The sequence below is a fragment of the Canis lupus genome, chromosome 37 (assembly GCF_048164855.1).
Source record: "Canis lupus baileyi chromosome 37, mCanLup2.hap1, whole genome shotgun sequence".
Classification (NCBI taxonomy): Eukaryota; Metazoa; Chordata; class Mammalia; order Carnivora; family Canidae; genus Canis; species Canis lupus.
Window position 1 is genome coordinate 2,259,309 of NC_132874.1, and position 17,038 is coordinate 2,276,346.

Sequence of the window (17,038 nt, forward strand, 5' to 3'; positions counted from 1 at the left end):
AGCTCAAAGGGTCATGGAAATCACTGGACAGATACAGTGTTTGGCAAACAATAAGCACTCAAGAAATACCTTATTGTTAAAAAAAAACCTACTACAATTTGGCTATGCATTAATTTTTTTTAATTCAACAGTTTATTGAACATCAACTATGCACCATATTCTCTTAACATCTTTGCAAATGTTATTACTCTTACTAGAAGGCTTTCCTCCACTCCTTCCTTGCTTGACCACTCCTGTTTTCATTTTGCTGCCTAGGTGTCAAAATTACCCAGGAAGTTCTCCCTGAAACCCCTTTATACGCTCTGGCATCAGGCTCAGGGCTTCCGCAGCAGTATCACCACAACACTAAGCACAGTACTGTGTGGTGACTTTTTGCATTTGACTTTGGCTTCTGATGACAGAGAATGCTTTTCTTTGGTCCTGACCTGTTCTTGCTTGGCAAAGAGAAAGCACAGATACAGGTTTTGCTGTTAACCAAATAAAATGGGGCAGGAATAGTTGAGCAGAGGGAAGGACAGCAATACAGCATGGTAATATAGAATTTCATGCAATTCAGTGTGACGGCCATCTAATTTGTCTTCCTTCTTCAACTTTTGCCCTCTCCAGATGGCTGATTGCTTGCCCCCCTACCCCCACTTAGAATGTGTTCTCTGTTGGAACGCTAATGGTATCCCATCACTTTCAGAGAAAAATTACAGCTTGGAGGGTCTTCCATTTCCTGGCCCTCGGCTTTCTCTGCAATCCTATCAGCTGTCACTCTTATCCATCTTCTTTCCAGTTTAGCCACTTCTGCAGCCTTATTCCCTATTCTTCCTCAGCGAGCCAAACAAACACATTTTCACCTCCTGTCTGCTGGAGTGCTTTCCTTGCATATTGACATCTCTTGTTCCTTTATTTCATTAAGTGCTCTGCTCAGATGCCATCTCATCATGAAGGATTTCCCTCACCAGCCTATCTAAATGGCACCCACTTTTACTTGTTAACTTAAGGCCCCTCCTCACATAAATCTGTGTATTTTCTACTTCTCCCTCCCACCCTGACCCAACCATAATATCAGATTGGTGACAGTAAAAACTTTGTTTGTAAAAAAAAAACTTTGTTTGCTCCTGTGCACTAAGCAGTTGGACAATGCTCAGCATTAGAAAGAGTAAAAATGGGAATAAAACTGTGTAGAAACAAAATTGTCTGTGTATGGTTTGCCTATGTAGAAAACCCAAAAAAATAGAGACATATTACATGAATTAATGAGAGTTTAGCAAGGTTGCTGGATCTAAACATCAAGTTTAGCTAAAAACAGAAACTGCAGTAATTAAAAAGATACCATGAAAATAGCATAAAAACATCTGAAGTCCCTAGGAAATATTAATAAAAGACATTTATGGAGAAAATTATAAAACTTTATTGAAAGACATTTAAAAAGGCTAAATAAATGGAGAACTATATCATGTTCATGGATTGGAAGACTCAACATTGTAATTAGTCTACAAATTCAATACAAATCCAATAAAAATTCCAACATTTTAATTTTGTTTTAGAACTTGTCCATCTAATTCTAAAAGTTGTACAGGAGAGCAAATGGCTAAGAATAGCCAAGATATTCCCAAGGAAGAAAAACTTGGTGGTGATTTTTTTTTTTTTTTTTTGGAGGTGGGATTTGTCCTGAGATAGCAAGATCTTTTTTTAAGTTGTAGTACTCAGGCTTGTATAGTACTGCCACAAGGCTAGACAAATTGGCCAGTGAGTCACCCACATGTGTAGACTTCATTTATGAAAGAGCTGGTGTTATAGATCAGTGGGAAAGAATTAAGTCATTCATAGAGTGGTGCTGGGACAACCACCACTTATCCATATGGAAAAAAAAAAAAAACATTCAACTGAACTATCTCATACTTTTCACAAAAATCAGTTCAGAGCAGACTAAAACCAAATGCGAAAAGCAAGACTATAAAAGGTCTACAATGCAGTAAAGAATAGCTCTATAACTTTGGGTAGGAAATCCCCTACCACCAAGCTAATTTGTATTCAGCTTAATAAGATATTTTTTAAAACCAGTTTCTTCCAGGAGAGAGTTGATAATCCACAACATTTTACAACTTTCAAACTCCCCTCCCCCGAAAGTCAACAGTCTTCGGTTGCTGTTTTGAAAAGGCAGAGTTCTCAGTAGGGGTGGATGTTTCACAAGAGATATGTAAGATCTTTTTGCAGGTCAACTCCAGCATGTTAGAAAGATGCTAAAACTCTCAGATTACAAAAGGGATGATCTGCAAACTATGAGCAGGAACCTTGGCTCTTTTGAGCAACACCATGTTGATGTCATCACCAGAAAGCCTGAGTATTTTAGGAGGCCCAAGGCCACATCAAAACTATTTCAGGAAGTCAGGTATATGCTGATGGCATCAGGAAAGAAGACAAAGTTTTGCTTCTCCACGATGTAAGGCTTCTAAGCCAAAGTGGCTGAATTATGTGAATGTCAGAGAATCCCTCCTGGGAACCAAGAATAATCTTCAAACACAAGGATAGAAGATCTCATCTTCCCCCATTTCAATCCAGCTTCTGAGACATTCTGTTAGTGGTATTTGCACTTTGCATGAAAGAAAAGACAACAACAATGTGTCTTGTAGGCTAACAACAGAAATTTGAAAAAAAAAAAATTCTACATTTTTATAAAACTTGATTAAAGAAAAATAGTATTTCAAACAGTATAGTCACTAGAAGGACAGCGCTATCAAAAAAGTACCCTTCACTTGGCATCCCCACCACCTTCTGCTTTCTGTGACTGGGCTGCAGAAGCATCTAAGTTCTTTGCAGCGTTGTTGCCATCCTTGCCACCCTCTGCTTTGCCCTTTCTCCTTCTGGGCAGCTTCTCTCCTTTCTTGGCAGGGGTCTTTTTAGGCCTGGGTTCTGGTTTTGGAGGAGCCGGTTTAGCAGACAACCGTGCTGATCTCCTCTGTGGCTCATCCTTCACCTTCCCTTTGTCACCTTTAGCATCTCCTTTTGCCTTTCTCTTGGGCATGGTGGCAGCAGCGCTCGGCAGGTAGCTCTGTCAGTCCAGGGAAGGGGTGGTTTCTGTCTCCTTCCCACTGCTCCTAGAAAGATTTCTTTCACAAACACAGAAAAGTATAAACCATGATGGGAAAGACTGACAAATTTAACTACATTAAGATTCAAATTTGACTATGTTAAAATGAATACTTTGTGTAAATCAAAGATACTATAAAAAAGTAAAAAAGGTAAGTTGCAAGCTGGGCAAAGATATTTGTAACATATATGACTGACGAGGGATTTGAATCCAGAATATATAATGAATTTCTACAGATCCATGAGAAAAGGACAAAAGGAAAATTTTAAACAGTGAGCAGAAGCGTTAACAAGTACTTTTTAGAAGAAGCATGAATGGTGAATAAACACAAAAAAGTACTCTTAAAATGCATACTAACATTTCACACCCATTAAACTAGCGGAAACTAAATTGTTTGACAAAATCAAGGGCTCAGTAGATGTGTAACAATGAAAACACCAAATACTGCTTGGATGTGTGTTTATGTGTATACAAATTAGTGTATTAAATTTGAAAACATACTGAAAAGCAATTTCACTTCTGGGTATTTCCTAGAGGAATTCTTAGAAATGTGCACAGGAAAGAAATCCCTACAAGAATGTTTATGGCAAATCTGTAATTTCAAAACACAATACCACCCACCGGCCTTCAATGATAGAATAGGTAAATATGTTTAGTAGCATCTATGCAAGGGAATGCTATTCAGCAGCAGAAACGAGTAGATTACAGTGACACGCAAAAACAGAGATGAATCTCAAGAACATAATGTTGAGCAAAAATGACAGGTTGCAAAATATGTACAGTATAGGTCCATTTACAAGTACAAGAGTAAATGACATGTTTAGGCTACAAGCATATAGTAAAACTAAAAAGAAAAACAAGAGATAAAGATAAAAATCGAAACAGTCACAGCAAAAGGAATTGAGAAAGGGATGGCAGTTGGAGAGTAAAAAGATCCAGAGAAAGGGCTGGGGGTAGCATTCTCTCCCTTGAATTGAGGGTGGGGTGGAGGAGGAGTGACATGGCTGGTGTACTATTCTCTGGATTCTACACAGAGCCATTTTATGTATCTGTTCAAGAATTAATAAAAATTACTTTAAAAAAGTACATAGCCCAAAGCACAGGTTCAAGGATATACAGAATGGAAAGTGATTTGAGTTTAGGTAATTAGGGCCTAGGCCTATGGCTGGCATTCACAAGCACTGTGTGAACTTTTTTAAAGCTTTACGCTAGGACTAGCTACTCACACTTCTGTCCCACCCTTGAAAACATTTCCTGGGGAATTCTGTAACCTATGCCCTGTCCCATTCCACCATGTTTTAATTTAAGAAAAAAAAATTATCTTGTCCCTAAACTGCTCCAGAGTATTGTTTTGTTGTTTTGTTTTTGCTGGACCTCAGTATCTAAATACATAAAGGGCAAACATGATCCTTGAGCAAACTTGGTTTTGATTTTTATGTTCCTTGACCAACAAAAATGATCACCTACAAATGGTGCTAAAACATCAAACTATCTATTTTTCTCCTCAGTTTTTCACCATGACTAGAATTACTGGAAATGTTGCATTTTTCCTTCCTTCTTGTGCAATAGAGGGAGAAGTGTATTAGTATAAAGAAGAAAAGAAGAAGCAAAGTGACTTGAATCAGTCAGTATTTCCCTTGGTACCTTATAAGAAACTTTGGGAACTGAGATTGAAACTGAGAGGAGAAACAGTTCCATGCTCATGCTGAACAGCAATTCACTGAAAAGCTAATGTGAAATTAGCTGGACCCTTCTAATCCCTTACTGTGCTCTTCCTTTGCCTCTAAATAATCGAAATTACTGAGGGCCGAAAAGTCCCTGTTGCCACAGATACACGCTGCAGTTCAACTGATCCAGTAGACTCAACCTGCTCTCTCCTGAGGACATGCTTCCCTAGACATTTTGTGAATTTATGCCTGATTTATTCCTTTTTTTTCTCTCTCCCAAATGTATCACTAAAGAAATGTGTAAGCGATTCTTAGAGAACAAAAGTTTTTTTTTTTTTAATCCAAATTCTGACACAAAAAAGAAAATACTTTATAAAGAAAGTACTTGAGAAGGATGCCAGAAATCACATAGGTCAACTCTGGGTATGGTAAAGGTGTGCCCAGAAAGGAAAAGGTAGGAAAAGACAGCTGTTCTTATGAGGAAGGAACCAACGTTGCGAGATATTTTATGGCATGAAAATCATTTGGTCTTCTATTAGGGTAACTTGGTTTACATCCACTGCCCTGGTGCGATTATTAATAATGTCCCCATTCACTCTCAAAAGTGTGCCAATGTGAATAAAAAATGATAATGTCACTGTAAACATTCTGCATATATTTTTAGAGGCCTTTTCATTACCAGAGGATGAGAGAGGAGACCAAAGGGTGAGCTTTTCTTCTAGGACACACTTCCCTACAGAATGGACACTTCATACCATTCTCCTTCCATCTCACTCCAAAACTGTGTATCTTAGCCCATGTCCTGGTGTGGGAACGCTCACAGTCTGTTTCGTGGGCTCAGTCTTCTTCATGTTAGATCCCTTGCAGTCCGTCCCAAGCAGGGGGGCCGTGATCACCACATGTCAAAGGCCGAAACACAGCAGGTAACAATAAAGATAAATTCAAGGAAAACAGGCCACCAGCTAGATGCTGTATTTGAGTATATGAAATGGATTAGTTCCTTGAAACTCACCTTGCGGAAGCTTATCAGGAGACCACAGGCTGACTCTCCAGAGACCTTGCAAATCAGGAGACAGATACACAAATAAGGAAAAAGGGCCAGTGGAATAAAGTGATTTCATTTCCATGAAGGCCAAAGATAGATGGGTAGGGAGGGTTCTCACCACCCAGTGGTGTTAACTGCATAGAAATTATTGGTGGTGGAGGGCCAGGGATTTTTTAGGATAATGAGACTAATCTGTATGAGCTATAATTGTAGATAGATGACATTATGCAGTTAACAAAACTCAACTGTATACAGTGAAGCCTAAATAAATAATGGACTTCCATCAATTGTAACAGATGTATCCCACGAGCGCAAGCTGTTATTAATAAGAGAAACTAATAATAGAACCTACGTCCTGCTCAATTTGTCAAAAAGCTAAAACTGCTCTTAAAAAAATAAAGTCTACTAATTAAAAAAAAACTATTTTAAGAATTAAAAAAAAAGAAGTGATAATTTGTTAGGCAATAAAATATAGAAGTCATAGGATTACAAATATTCCATCATGCATGTGAGAGAAATAAATATTATAAACTGGCAGATAAATCACATAAGTAATTTTATAACTTTGGGAATACAGAGATAGGACTTTCAATACTATCACCAGGGCAAGAAATTACCAAGACATGGCAACAATTTTTAAAGTTTTAGGAATTTAACAATTCCCCTTTGTTAAAATAACACATCCAAGGACAGAATTATATTAACAGAGAACAGAACAAACAAAATAGTTCATGAAAGTGTTGAATCATTCATTTTCACGTTGTAAAGAATCAGACTGAAATCCTTAAGAAAGCTCACAGTTCAACTCTTCATTTAACCAGACTGCTTGTTCTATAATGTGGAAAGGTATCTTTCCCTCAGCAGCCTCAAGGGAGAGGGAACATCTGCCCCATCCTTTTTTAAAAATATTTTTGTTAGCTATGAAGACTTGTATTTTTCATTAGAAACAGACCCATGAAGTTTAAATTAACCAGCAGAAGTAGCTTCAAAGACCTAAAAGTCAAATAAGAAGCAAATAATCTATTTCATCTGAAACAGAAATATGCAAATGATGAGTAATGAGGAGATGCAGGGTACTACAGTTTTCTGTGAGGTTAACTGGTGGAAATTTTCCAAACTGTGGCAATAATAATATATATATAAAACGTCAATCTCAGTCCCCAAAAGTGAGCTGAATTTGTCCCTCACCCAGCCCCCACCCAAATTCATTGGTTGAAGTCCTAACCCCTAGGACCTCAGACTGTGACTGTATTTGGAGATAGGGCCTTTAGAAAGGTAGTTAAGGAAAAATGAGGTCATGCGGGTGGGCCCTAATAATAGTAGATTAGAACACAGACAACACAGAGGGGTGACCATGTGCAAGCTAAGGAGAGAAAGGCCTCAGAAAGGACCAAAGCTGCCACCATCTTGATGACTGACTTCCAGACTTTAGGACTATGAGAAAATAAACTTCCATTGCTTGTCATATGTGGTCAGTAGCACTTTTGTTACAGCAGTCCTGGCACCCACCAACACAGGAGAATAGAGCGTAAAGACCTTAGTGGCCTGCGACACATCTTGGATTAGGTGCATTCTGAGGTTTTGCATAGCTCTCAAAATCCTTTTCCTGGTTTTTTTTGTTTTTGTTTTTTTTTTTCTCTTTCACTGTAAGCTTGTCTCCAGTATCCATGGAGCAAATCCTACCTCATCCAATACACACACATCCCTCCATTTCCAGCAACCATGTACAAGGCACATTTAAGCAGCATTCTTCTGCTCCCTTGACTGTTACTGACCTGGATCTCAGGGAGATAGTTCTAACTTGGGTTCTAGTCTCAATCCCACCCCAAAGTCAGAAGGCCACCTTCTTCTCTCTGCACCTTGGGGTCGGAGGGAAGACCTGGAAGAAGACTGCTAACACCAAGGTTAGGAAAGAGAGAATAAAGGACATAACACAATTAAATAAAAAATTGTACATGCAGGGTGTGGTGTGCCACAGGAGCAAGAGCTCACATGGCGTCAGCCATTACCTAGAGCCTTTTTGTTCTCCACCTTCCAAATGAATTATCAGCCAAGGTGGGCAGCCTTAGCTTCCATTTGGCATTAAGTGAGGGAGGAAGGGAGGGAAGGGTAGTAGGAGAAGGTAAGAACAGGCAGGGTGTCTCAAAGGGTAGGGCTGCTTCTGCATCTTGCCAGAATACACCTGGTTTGAAGAAAAGCAGAGAGCCACAGGCTTCCAGTGAAACTGTCCCCCGTCTGCAACTAGTTGGCTTGGGGCACACATGGTCTCCCAGCTAAGGTACTCCTGCCCACTGGCATCCCAGAAGGATGGGAGAGGACAAATCTGCCAGCATCTCCCAGGTTCCTGAGACCCGTGCCTCCTTTCAGGGCACCTCTGAGTGATAGAGGAGAGATTTCAAATGAAAATGTCTTGGGTACATTTCTATTGAGCACATGCCAAAGCTTATTATCTTGCTAACAAGGAAATTAAAAAGATGACAAAAGCAAAGGTTTTGGGATGCCTGGGTGGCTCAGCAGTTGAGTGCCTGCCTTCCATCCAGGGCAAGATCCTGGCGTCCCAGTACAGAGTCCCACATCGGGCTCCCTGCATGGAGCCCGCTTCTCTCTCTGCCTGTGTCTCTGCCTCTTTCTCTTTCTGTGTCTCACATGAATAAATAAATAAAAACTTAAAAAAAAAAAAAAGAAAAAGGCAAGGGTTTTTGGAATAGATATGAAAATGGAGGAAGAAGAGAAAGAAAAAAAGAGTGAAAGAAAGAAACAGCTCATTCGATAAAGATTGCCCTTTCTTTTTTATATTATGGTCGTAAAAACACCGCATTCATAGCAATCATTTCAGGGAACCTAGAGCAATGGGACCTGAGAGACCAGGCTTGGCTAACCCCTAAAAATAGCAGTAGTAGTAGCAGCGGTAATAAAAATAATACAAGTATTAATTGTAGTAATAATTCATCTAGGAGGGAAATCCCGAGGATATACCTGAAGCTGTCCGGTGGAATGTTAAGACTTCTGCACCAGAAAAGCCTTTGACGGATCCCATTAACACGGAAGCAGGCCATGTATGGCAAAACAGAGGTAGAGGCCAAACACTGGGGCTCAAGACCTGATTTTAAACGGGGGCTACCAGGTGCTTTTCTCAAGCTTCAGGGCAATACGCGGAATCCAGCTGGTCCGTTTCTTAACTTTGGGATCGTTTTCTTTCTTTTGGCGAGGAAAGCAGAAGGCCACGGTGAAGGTAGCCCGAGGCGCGGCCAGGGAGAAGGCGGGGAGAGTACGGGCCCGCCGCGGCCCTGCAGCTCACGTCCTTGCAAGGGCTCCCCCGCCCCCGGTCGTGCCCCGGCGTCCCCGCGGGGCTGTAAGCTCAGGAACCCAGCACCGGTCGTGCCCCGGTCGCCCCCCCCCCCCCGGTCGTGCCCCGGCGTCCCCGCGGGGCTGTGGGCTCGGGGACCCAGTGCCGGCGCCCCGCCCCCCCGGGCCAGCAGCGGTGCCGTTACTCCGGAGAGGCGGGCCAGGCGGGCCCTCACGGCGACCCGGCTCGACTGCGGAGGCCCCCGCACCCGAGACTTGGGGGACCTCCCCACGCACCCAGGCGCGCCCCGAGGCCTCCGCCGCTTACCCGAGTCCGCGACCGTCCGGGAGGCGAGGGCGCCCGGCTGCGGCCCGGGCCGCGCGGGTGCCCTCGGCTGGGGCAGGGCGGGCACGGGCCGTGGGGCGGAGGAGAGACGCGCGCGGCGGGCCCTGCCGGGGACAGGAAGGTGACCGGCGGCGAGGAACCGCTTCCGGGACTGCGGGCAGCAGCTACCTCGCGTCGGGGCAGGGGAGAGCCGTCTCTCCCCTCGCGAGACGTCAGGCCGCCGCCCGGGCCGCGAGCCCCCGACCCGCCTGGGGCGGCGCCGCCTCAGCACTATGGCCCGGCGACAGGACCCCCAAAGGCTGGGGAGCATATTTCTGAAGGCGTGGTATTTTTAAAAATCACATAAAACAAAATTTTGAAGAATGAGTCGCAAAACGGAGCGCACCTGTTTCCGCCCGGTTTCGAACCGGGGACCTTTCGCGTGTGAGGCGAACGTGATAACCACTACACTACGGAAACCAGCCGCGAGGCTGCCTCGCTCGAAGGTAGTTGTCCCTGCGGAACACGCCCCGCGCTCGCTCTGCTCCGCTCCGCTCCCGCCTTCCCCAATCCCTGCAGCCGAGCTTCGTTCGCGGGTGCGTCGGTGCTTGCACGTTGAGCGCTCGCACCTGACAAGGCGGTAAGACGCGCACATGGAGTCCTTCCAGAGTACATGCCTGAGGCCAGAGCCTTAACAATTCACGCTCAAAATGGCCAGACGGAGGAAAACTAGAGAGACTACGATCTTCACGCGTTTCGACCGGAACGGGCACGCCCCGGGACGGCGCACACTCAGCGGCCGAGCCGCGGCATCCGCTCTGCAGTGGCGTGGTGATCCCCGCGGTGGTAAAAGCGGGGGCTTTCTCGCCGCGGAGAACTTGCAGGAGACTCCCTCTGCGCGAGGTCTGGAACCCTGCGTCCCTCGCCGCCGAGGCGTGGAGGGAAGAGTAAAACGGAAGCGCGCCCACCGAGCCAGCCAGGAGTCGAACCTGGAATCTTCTGATCCGTAGTCAGACGCGTTATCCATTGCGCCACTGGCCCCGCATGCGGGAAGGGGGCGCCTGCAGGTCTTCGTGAGGACTCGGGTTCCGGCGGGGCCCGACGCCAGGCGTCCGCGCTCTGGTCGCGCTCCGGCCGCCGCGAGGATGCTCCGGGGCAGCCACCTGCTCGCCGCCCGCATTCCCTCTTCATCCACGCGTTCGCGCCGCAGCCTGTGTCACCCACCGTTCAAGGCTCTGGAAGCGGAGCCTAGAAGAAAACAGGTGTGATCCCTGCCCATCGAGGAGATTACAACCGTGAATCACTAAATAAGTAGAATAATTATGATAAGCACTTGGAGGAAAATAAACCGGGAAGTCCAGGAAAGCCCAGCGGAGTCGGGGATCAACGATAGAGAAACGCGGCCACCGGAGGAAGGAGCCATTGGAACGCTGGAGGTCAGGGCGGAAGCCAGGAGGGACCGGTGCGCGCAGGCGACCCCCGCGAGGGCTCTGCGTGGGACCTGTAGGAAACTGGAAGTCGTTGGGGGATGGCGTGATCGGACATGCTTTCTTGTCTCTCCTCGAGTCGTTAAAAAATTTCCATCTCAGTATTTACTAAGCAAGACTCGGTGCTAAGCACCTGCTCTGCCTGTGCTTCCACCGCTGGGCCCCACCGCACAGCATCTGACACCTGTCAATGGAGCATCATCAGCCCGGACACACGGGAACGCTCACGGGTTTGCCTTCTCAAATAAGCATCTCTATTCTCTTACGTGTGCGGTTCAGCCTCTGTATTCCTGAGGAGTCAGCGTTCTCTCCATGCCTGGGTTGAGCGTTGTAAAGTTGAGGGCTGTTGACAGAGAGAGTAAAACTGCCTGACGTGGAGAACATAGGCGCTGAGTTTAGAAAATACTTGCTTTCAGCTCGTAAGATTGCAGCAGCCCTTAAGAAGAATATGCATCTTGCTACTCTTTTCTGCATAAGTCAAAGTACACCTCGTTGGGAATTCCACACATACACACACACACACACACACACACGCCCATGGTAGAACAGGGGACTTCTGACGGGGGTTTTGTCCTTGTACCCCTAGGGCACTTTGGTGGTTATTGATTGCTTCACAGAATAATAATTTTAAATATAAAGAAAAAAATAACGTAAGATTTCAAAGGGAAATCAATTATATTGAAAGATGTTGTCAAAGTATTAAAATGGAATATATGGTAATATTTGTGCTCCTTTATTAATGCACTGAATGACAATATACAGCAGGAGGTCTAATAAGTACTGTGATTTCAAAGCACTTGTGAGCATAAATGGTATTTAAAGAAATTTGTAACAACTGTTCTTTTATATGAAATATTCGTGATTTCCAAAAGCGATAAAGTAAAAAGGACTGAAATACAAGTGTGATTTGTTGCCTGCATTCATAATGGAAGAAACCCCAAAATTTCAGTAGCAAGTTAGTCAAAATAAAAATGTATTTTCCCATCCAAGTTCACAGACTATCCGGTCCCTAAAGGAAGCAAAAGACTTCTAAAGAGAAGTTTGGAAACATGAACAATTTGCCTGCGTTTTCAGAAATAAAGCAAACTGGGGTACTTCTTGGTTCTGTTTTATCCTCATCACATACTCAGGATAGGCAGGCCAGATCCCACGGTGTCCCTGGAGCCACGGGTCCCATCCTGCACCTCTAAAACGGGCTTCCACTCAGATAGCTGGAGGCCCTGTCCACATTTGCTCTGCTCATCCGCTCACCAACAAAGACCTGTCTTTGTTTTGCAGGTTTTGAAAGCTTCTCCTGCTGCTTCAAATTTCTTAGCCATGTTCACAAATGGACATGAGCTGGGGCAGGCTTTCACTTTGTTTTTGGAGATCTTTATACTGCGCCTTCTTTTCTGAGAGTTCCAGTTTCTAGTTTCCAGTCTTTTCTTTAGTGGTTGTATCAGTCAGAGAAACAGAGTCCAGAAAAAATAGAACCAGTAGAAGAATATAAATGAGTGAATGAATGAATGAATGAATGTTTCTAGGACTGGCATGTATGAAATCTGCAGGGCAGGCCTGTACTTTAATAAAATCTCAGGCAGAAGCTGAGACTACAGTCTTGAAACCAAATTTCTTCTTCCTCAGGAAAACCTCCATTTTGCTTTTAAAGCCTTTCAACTGGTTGGAAATATTAATGGGTTAGAAATAATAATTGGTTCAACTGGCTAGCTTATCCATATTACTGTGGATACTTAGGGTCAAGTAATTGTAGATTTAACCATATTTACAAAATATCTTCACAGTAACATGTAGATTACTGTTCAGTTGAATAACTGGATAGCATAGCCTAGTTGAGTTAATACACCAAGCTAACTGTCACGGTGGTAGACTCCTCTCCTTTTCTGTGTCCCAGTATACTTGTTCTTCTGGTTTCCTTCTCAAACATATGGAAAATGGCACTGTCTGCCCCTCCCATGCTTGTTTACATTAATGTCAGCAGGCTGCGACACAGAGATCCCCACCTTCTCCAATTTCAGATTTGTGGGACAGAGCTAATGTAAGAGGCCTTCCATGGTCTTTGCTGGTCACACTTGGAATTGAGTAGAAGAGAGAATTCACACCCAGATTTCTGGAAACAATTGCTCTAAGTCTCAATTTTTTCCCTCTAGCTTGTTAAACAACTGCCTTCCCAGAATTTCAGTGCAAATGTAGACAGCTGGTAACCAAAGGGAAAAGCCAAACAAAATACTATTGGCTCTGCTGTCTTTCTGACTGCCACAGTTTGATCAAAGCCATATGAGGTGTGACTGTGCTGCTTATAACTATATTAGCTCCAAGTGCACTAATAATATAATGGCTACTCTTATCATATTAAGGAAAATAGGTGATTATTCCTTAGAGTCTCAAACTAATTGTATAGACTTTCTATGTTTTACTGAAATGAGAAATCTAGTAGAGTCTTGGGCTTTTACACCTCACTCCCCCACCTCCCATCATGTATGTAGGTGGAGGTAAAGGCCTCTTATAATGTGACAGAGAACTCCTTCAAATATTGATAGAGTTTAGAAAAACTAAAATATTGATTTCAACATTATCACCATGACAATAGATTTCAAGCAACACAACCAATCATCATCTCATAGGGGAAGTTACTTTCGCAGTTTACGGCAACAATTGGGAGTTTCACTGGTGCTTACTGTTCAAATTTTATTCCCAAGGACAGATTTATTTTACAGAGAATAGAATAAATTGGGAACACTTACAAATACTCACATGAGACCTCATGACAATCTAGAAATTCTTATGAATGTCTCAATTTGACATCTTACCAAACAGATCCTTTGCACAAGTTTTGGGACAAGAAAGCTTCTCTCCCTCTGTAGTTGCAGAGGAGAAGGGACTGCTCTCTCCTTTCTCTCTAAGACTAGGTCTAATTATGAAGTCTTGTATTTTTAAGGTGTGACTCTGGAATTCCACTAGCTAACATTATAAGCAAGAAGCAGGCAGGTGGAAGCTAATTTTCTGGAAAGAAATGGGGTTAAGGAATGACTGAATTTTTAATTAAAGACTGAAACATAGGACTGAGAGCTCGCTCCCTTCGGGGACCAGTTCGGGGTGCTGGGAGTATTCTGGTGTCAGTGTGGTGTGTTCCCTCCCTTGGGCCTCAGGTCCCACTCCCACTCCCCGCGGAGGCAGGAGAACTGCCCTGCTCGCAGTTTCTGGGACAGGACGCCTCGGGCTCCCGCGGGAAGGGACTCAAGTTTTCCTGTAGCCGCGCGGTTTCTTAGGTCTTCGTGGTGGTGAAGCGGGATTGACTCGTCGTTAGGGTCTGGGGTCGTCGTGGGGGTGAAGCATTTGTGCTGCTCCTGAGCCTCTATAGTGAGAAAATCCAGAGATGCACACAACAAAAGCAAAGATCATTCCCTTTCACAGTCGATTTAGGAGCCGGTGAGCGTGTTGGCTCCGTGGCTTAGCTGGTTAAAGCGCCTGTCTAGTAAACAGGAGATCCTGGGTTCGAATCCCAGCGGGGCCTTTTGTGATTTTCCCACCCTCAATAAAGAGGATGAGTGATCAAAGTGTAATATTTGGGATAGATTACTCTGCAGAGTTTGGAATTTAACTCTACTGTTTTATATGGGTCTGAGGGTGGCCTCTCTGTTTGCATAGAGGAAATGTAAAGATGAACTTACATTTCTTTAGGGAGAAAGAATTTCTACCTTGTCTTTTTCCAGGCCTAGAGTACAGAATTCTATCAAATGCAGAGGACAGCTGAGTCACCGTATAGAAGTCAATACTAAACCACTACTTAATCCCGTTACTGAATTTGACTTAATCTTCACCCCCCTGCTCCATAGGGTCCAGGAACACCTTTACTGGGATGCTTCCAGCCAAGAGGCCCTCAATTGATTGCATGAGGTAATAGTACTGGCTACTAAAATGTATAGAATGTTCCAGGTGATGAATCTAACCATCTCTCCCAAAAGCTTAAAAGCCTTTCTAACTCTCCATATTTTCAATCATGAAAGTGATTTATACGTACCGGTGGAAATGACTTAATCAAATGCTTGTTTATTCAAGCGGTGACTATTTGTCCAGAGCCAACTATAAGGCAAGCACCATACTAATCACACATGGGTCCTGAATTCTGTTCTAAAAAGACTAGGGGACGGTGTGGCAAACAATTTAATGGCAGTTCCAGGATGGTAGCATGGAATAATACTGGGAGTGGGGACACTGTGGGACATGGTTTGCTATTTAACCCAGACTGGCGGAGATAGAAGGAAGTGGGGGAAGACTTCATGAAAGAAGTGACATCCAGACTGAGCATGAAGGAAATGTAGGAGACTTCTTGCAGACATGAGAGTGGATTGAGGAGAAGGAGTGGAAAAAGTGCTCAGGGCAAAAGGGAAACTGTGTGACCAGAGGTGTGAAAGGGGATGCCCAGTGCAGGTAAGTGGAAGCAATGAGGGCAGGGAGGTATGTCTGCACCTGAAACTCTTCCGTGTCTGGAGATGACCAAAGGCCTTTGGGCATCCTCATCATTTGTGGCCTCATGAAGATCACAGATGGACATGACCTGATAATTGACAGTTATCAAGTGCTTCATGTTCATTTGTTTTGTTTTGTTTTTGCTTTTTGGTTTTGTTTGTGTTTATGTTTGTGTTTTTCAAAAAGACCATGTGTTACCAAAGCAGAAAGGGTGGCATTTGGAATTTACCAGTTGTGAGTAAGTAGAGTCTACAGCTGGACTGCTGAAATTTCTGTGAGGAGGTGGAGCTGGAATTCCCATTTCACCCCGGATAGCAATACTCATCTACTTGCTTTTTATCTTTGTTGCCACCCTGTCTACTTCTTGGGGCAAGGGCTATATCTCTGGATCTTCAGAGTTCAACATAGGCCCCAGCAAACAGCAGGTGCTCTATTGGAACAAAAAAATATCGTTTATCCGGTGTTGGTTATTTACCAGGCATTTATTATTTGCCAAGTACTTAATACATACTAAGTTATGCGATTCTCACAGCACACTTACAAAGGATTGTTCAATTATTTCCCATATTTTAAAGAGGAGGGCACCAAGGCAGAGGGATACAAAGTCACTTGCCTGGAAAGTCATAGAGTTCATAAGTGGCAGAGTCAGGGGTGAGCTCATGTAACCAGAATAGCATTAAGTCAACCTGTTGGCCCCCCAAGTATCTCCGAATGCTTCTCCTCTTTGCACCTATTTGCTGTTCCCTCCTTTGTCATGTGCTGCTGAGACCCAAGTGGGGACTCAAAACGGGCAGAAATGGACTGAATATATGGCCACCTGGACAATAAGGAGAAACCTACTTTGGTTGTTCTTTACTAACCTTATTGATGACCATCTTTCTAAGAAATACCAATTCATTTTTCTTTCACTATATGTATGAATGTTCCTGTGAATTTTAAGGAGTTTGGGAGAGGGCAGAATGATTCTGAATGTCAATGATCACAAAACAGATTTGCCCCATTTGCTGTCTTTCTAAGTGAGTATTTGATTAGATTTCTTTTTTAAAAAGGAACAGTGGGGAGAAAATTCCAGTTACCTGAGATTTTTTATTATTTGGGGCTTTGCAATAAATTGTGTAAGAATAATAATATTCACTGTCCAAGTTTTGAGTTCAAAACAGAAACACCGTATGCTAATATTTGTAATTAGCTATTGATGCTTAAGATAAGCAGGCTGGACATCAGGAACCTTGAATTTGGGGAATATTTCTGAAGATGTCACTACACATGAATTTCTGTGTTTCTAAATCACATTCCCTGGGTCCTGAATCCTTTTCTGAAGCTCAAAGTTTGCAAACCGTCAGACTCTCATGCTCTTGTGACAGGGAAAGCTTCATAATGGAATAGATGGGAGGATGTTCATTGAGAGCACCTTTTCTGTGGTGGGGAGGCATGGGACCCAAACTGGGAGTCATCCCTGGGTGAGTAGGCAAACACACACTTGTGACAATTGAAAGAAATTGGTCTTTTTTTTCCAGGCCTAGATGTACATACAGCAGCATAAATAAACCTGAAAGCCATGGTAGGACGGAATATGGTAAAAATAGAATGATATAGGAGGCAGCGTCATTTATGTAAATTAAAGAGGGAAGCACTGAAACCAAAAAGAAATGTTCTACAAAAAAACATTTAGAAAGGAAAAGA

General features: G+C 43.5%; 1 protein-coding gene and 3 non-coding genes across 25 annotated transcripts; 1 reads left to right on the forward strand and 3 right to left on the reverse strand.

Annotated features, from left to right (window-relative positions):
* Window positions 1-97: 97 nt before the first annotated feature.
* Window positions 98-11,133, reverse strand: HMGN4 (high mobility group nucleosomal binding domain 4). 22 transcript variants are annotated; one of them, XR_012025489.1, is made up of 6 exons: window positions 9,405-9,646; window positions 8,768-8,989; window positions 7,567-7,684; window positions 5,759-5,803; window positions 5,502-5,606; window positions 1,376-3,098 (listed from the first exon to the last, which is right to left on the reverse strand). XR_012025489.1 is itself a non-coding variant. In XM_072814004.1 (4 exons), exons 1-3 carry the CDS (start codon window positions 10,054-10,056, stop codon window positions 5,599-5,601), a joined length of 345 nt encoding a protein of 114 aa, XP_072670105.1. In that variant the 5' UTR covers window positions 10,057-11,133; the 3' UTR covers window positions 98-3,098; window positions 5,568-5,598. The 22 variants fall into 22 exon arrangements, 11 of the variants coding, with proteins under 11 accessions (XP_072670105.1, XP_072670106.1, XP_072670103.1 ...); XR_012025488.1 differs by having other exon boundaries at window positions 7,567-7,681; window positions 9,405-9,644; XR_012025491.1 differs by lacking the exon at window positions 8,768-8,989 and having other exon boundaries at window positions 7,567-7,681; window positions 9,405-9,645.
* On the reverse strand, window positions 9,809-9,881 carry TRNAV-CAC (transfer RNA valine (anticodon CAC)). Its single transcript has one exon. It is a non-coding gene; the product is annotated as a tRNA-Val (tRNA).
* Window positions 10,370-10,442, reverse strand: TRNAR-ACG (transfer RNA arginine (anticodon ACG)). Its single transcript has one exon. It is a non-coding gene; the product is annotated as a tRNA-Arg (tRNA).
* Window positions 11,134-14,325: 3,192 nt separating the features above from the next.
* Window positions 14,326-14,399, forward strand: TRNAT-AGU (transfer RNA threonine (anticodon AGU)). The gene has a single exon. It is a non-coding gene; the product is annotated as a tRNA-Thr (tRNA).
* Window positions 14,400-17,038: the final 2,639 nt, after the last annotated feature.

Coding starts and splice junctions, on each gene's coding strand:
- HMGN4 (XM_072814002.1), bottom strand. CDS start 10,056: ATGTGCGCGTCTTACCGCCTTGTCAGGTGCGAGCGCTCAACGTGCAAG. Junction 5,804..9,807: donor TCGAAACCGGGCGGAAACAG/GTGCGCTCCGTT, acceptor CTGATTTGCAAG/GTCTCTGGAGAGTCAGCCTG. Junction 5,607..5,758: donor TCCTGATAAGCTTCCGCAAG/GTGAGTTTCAAG, acceptor ACGGACTGCAAG/GGATCTAACATGAAGAAGAC.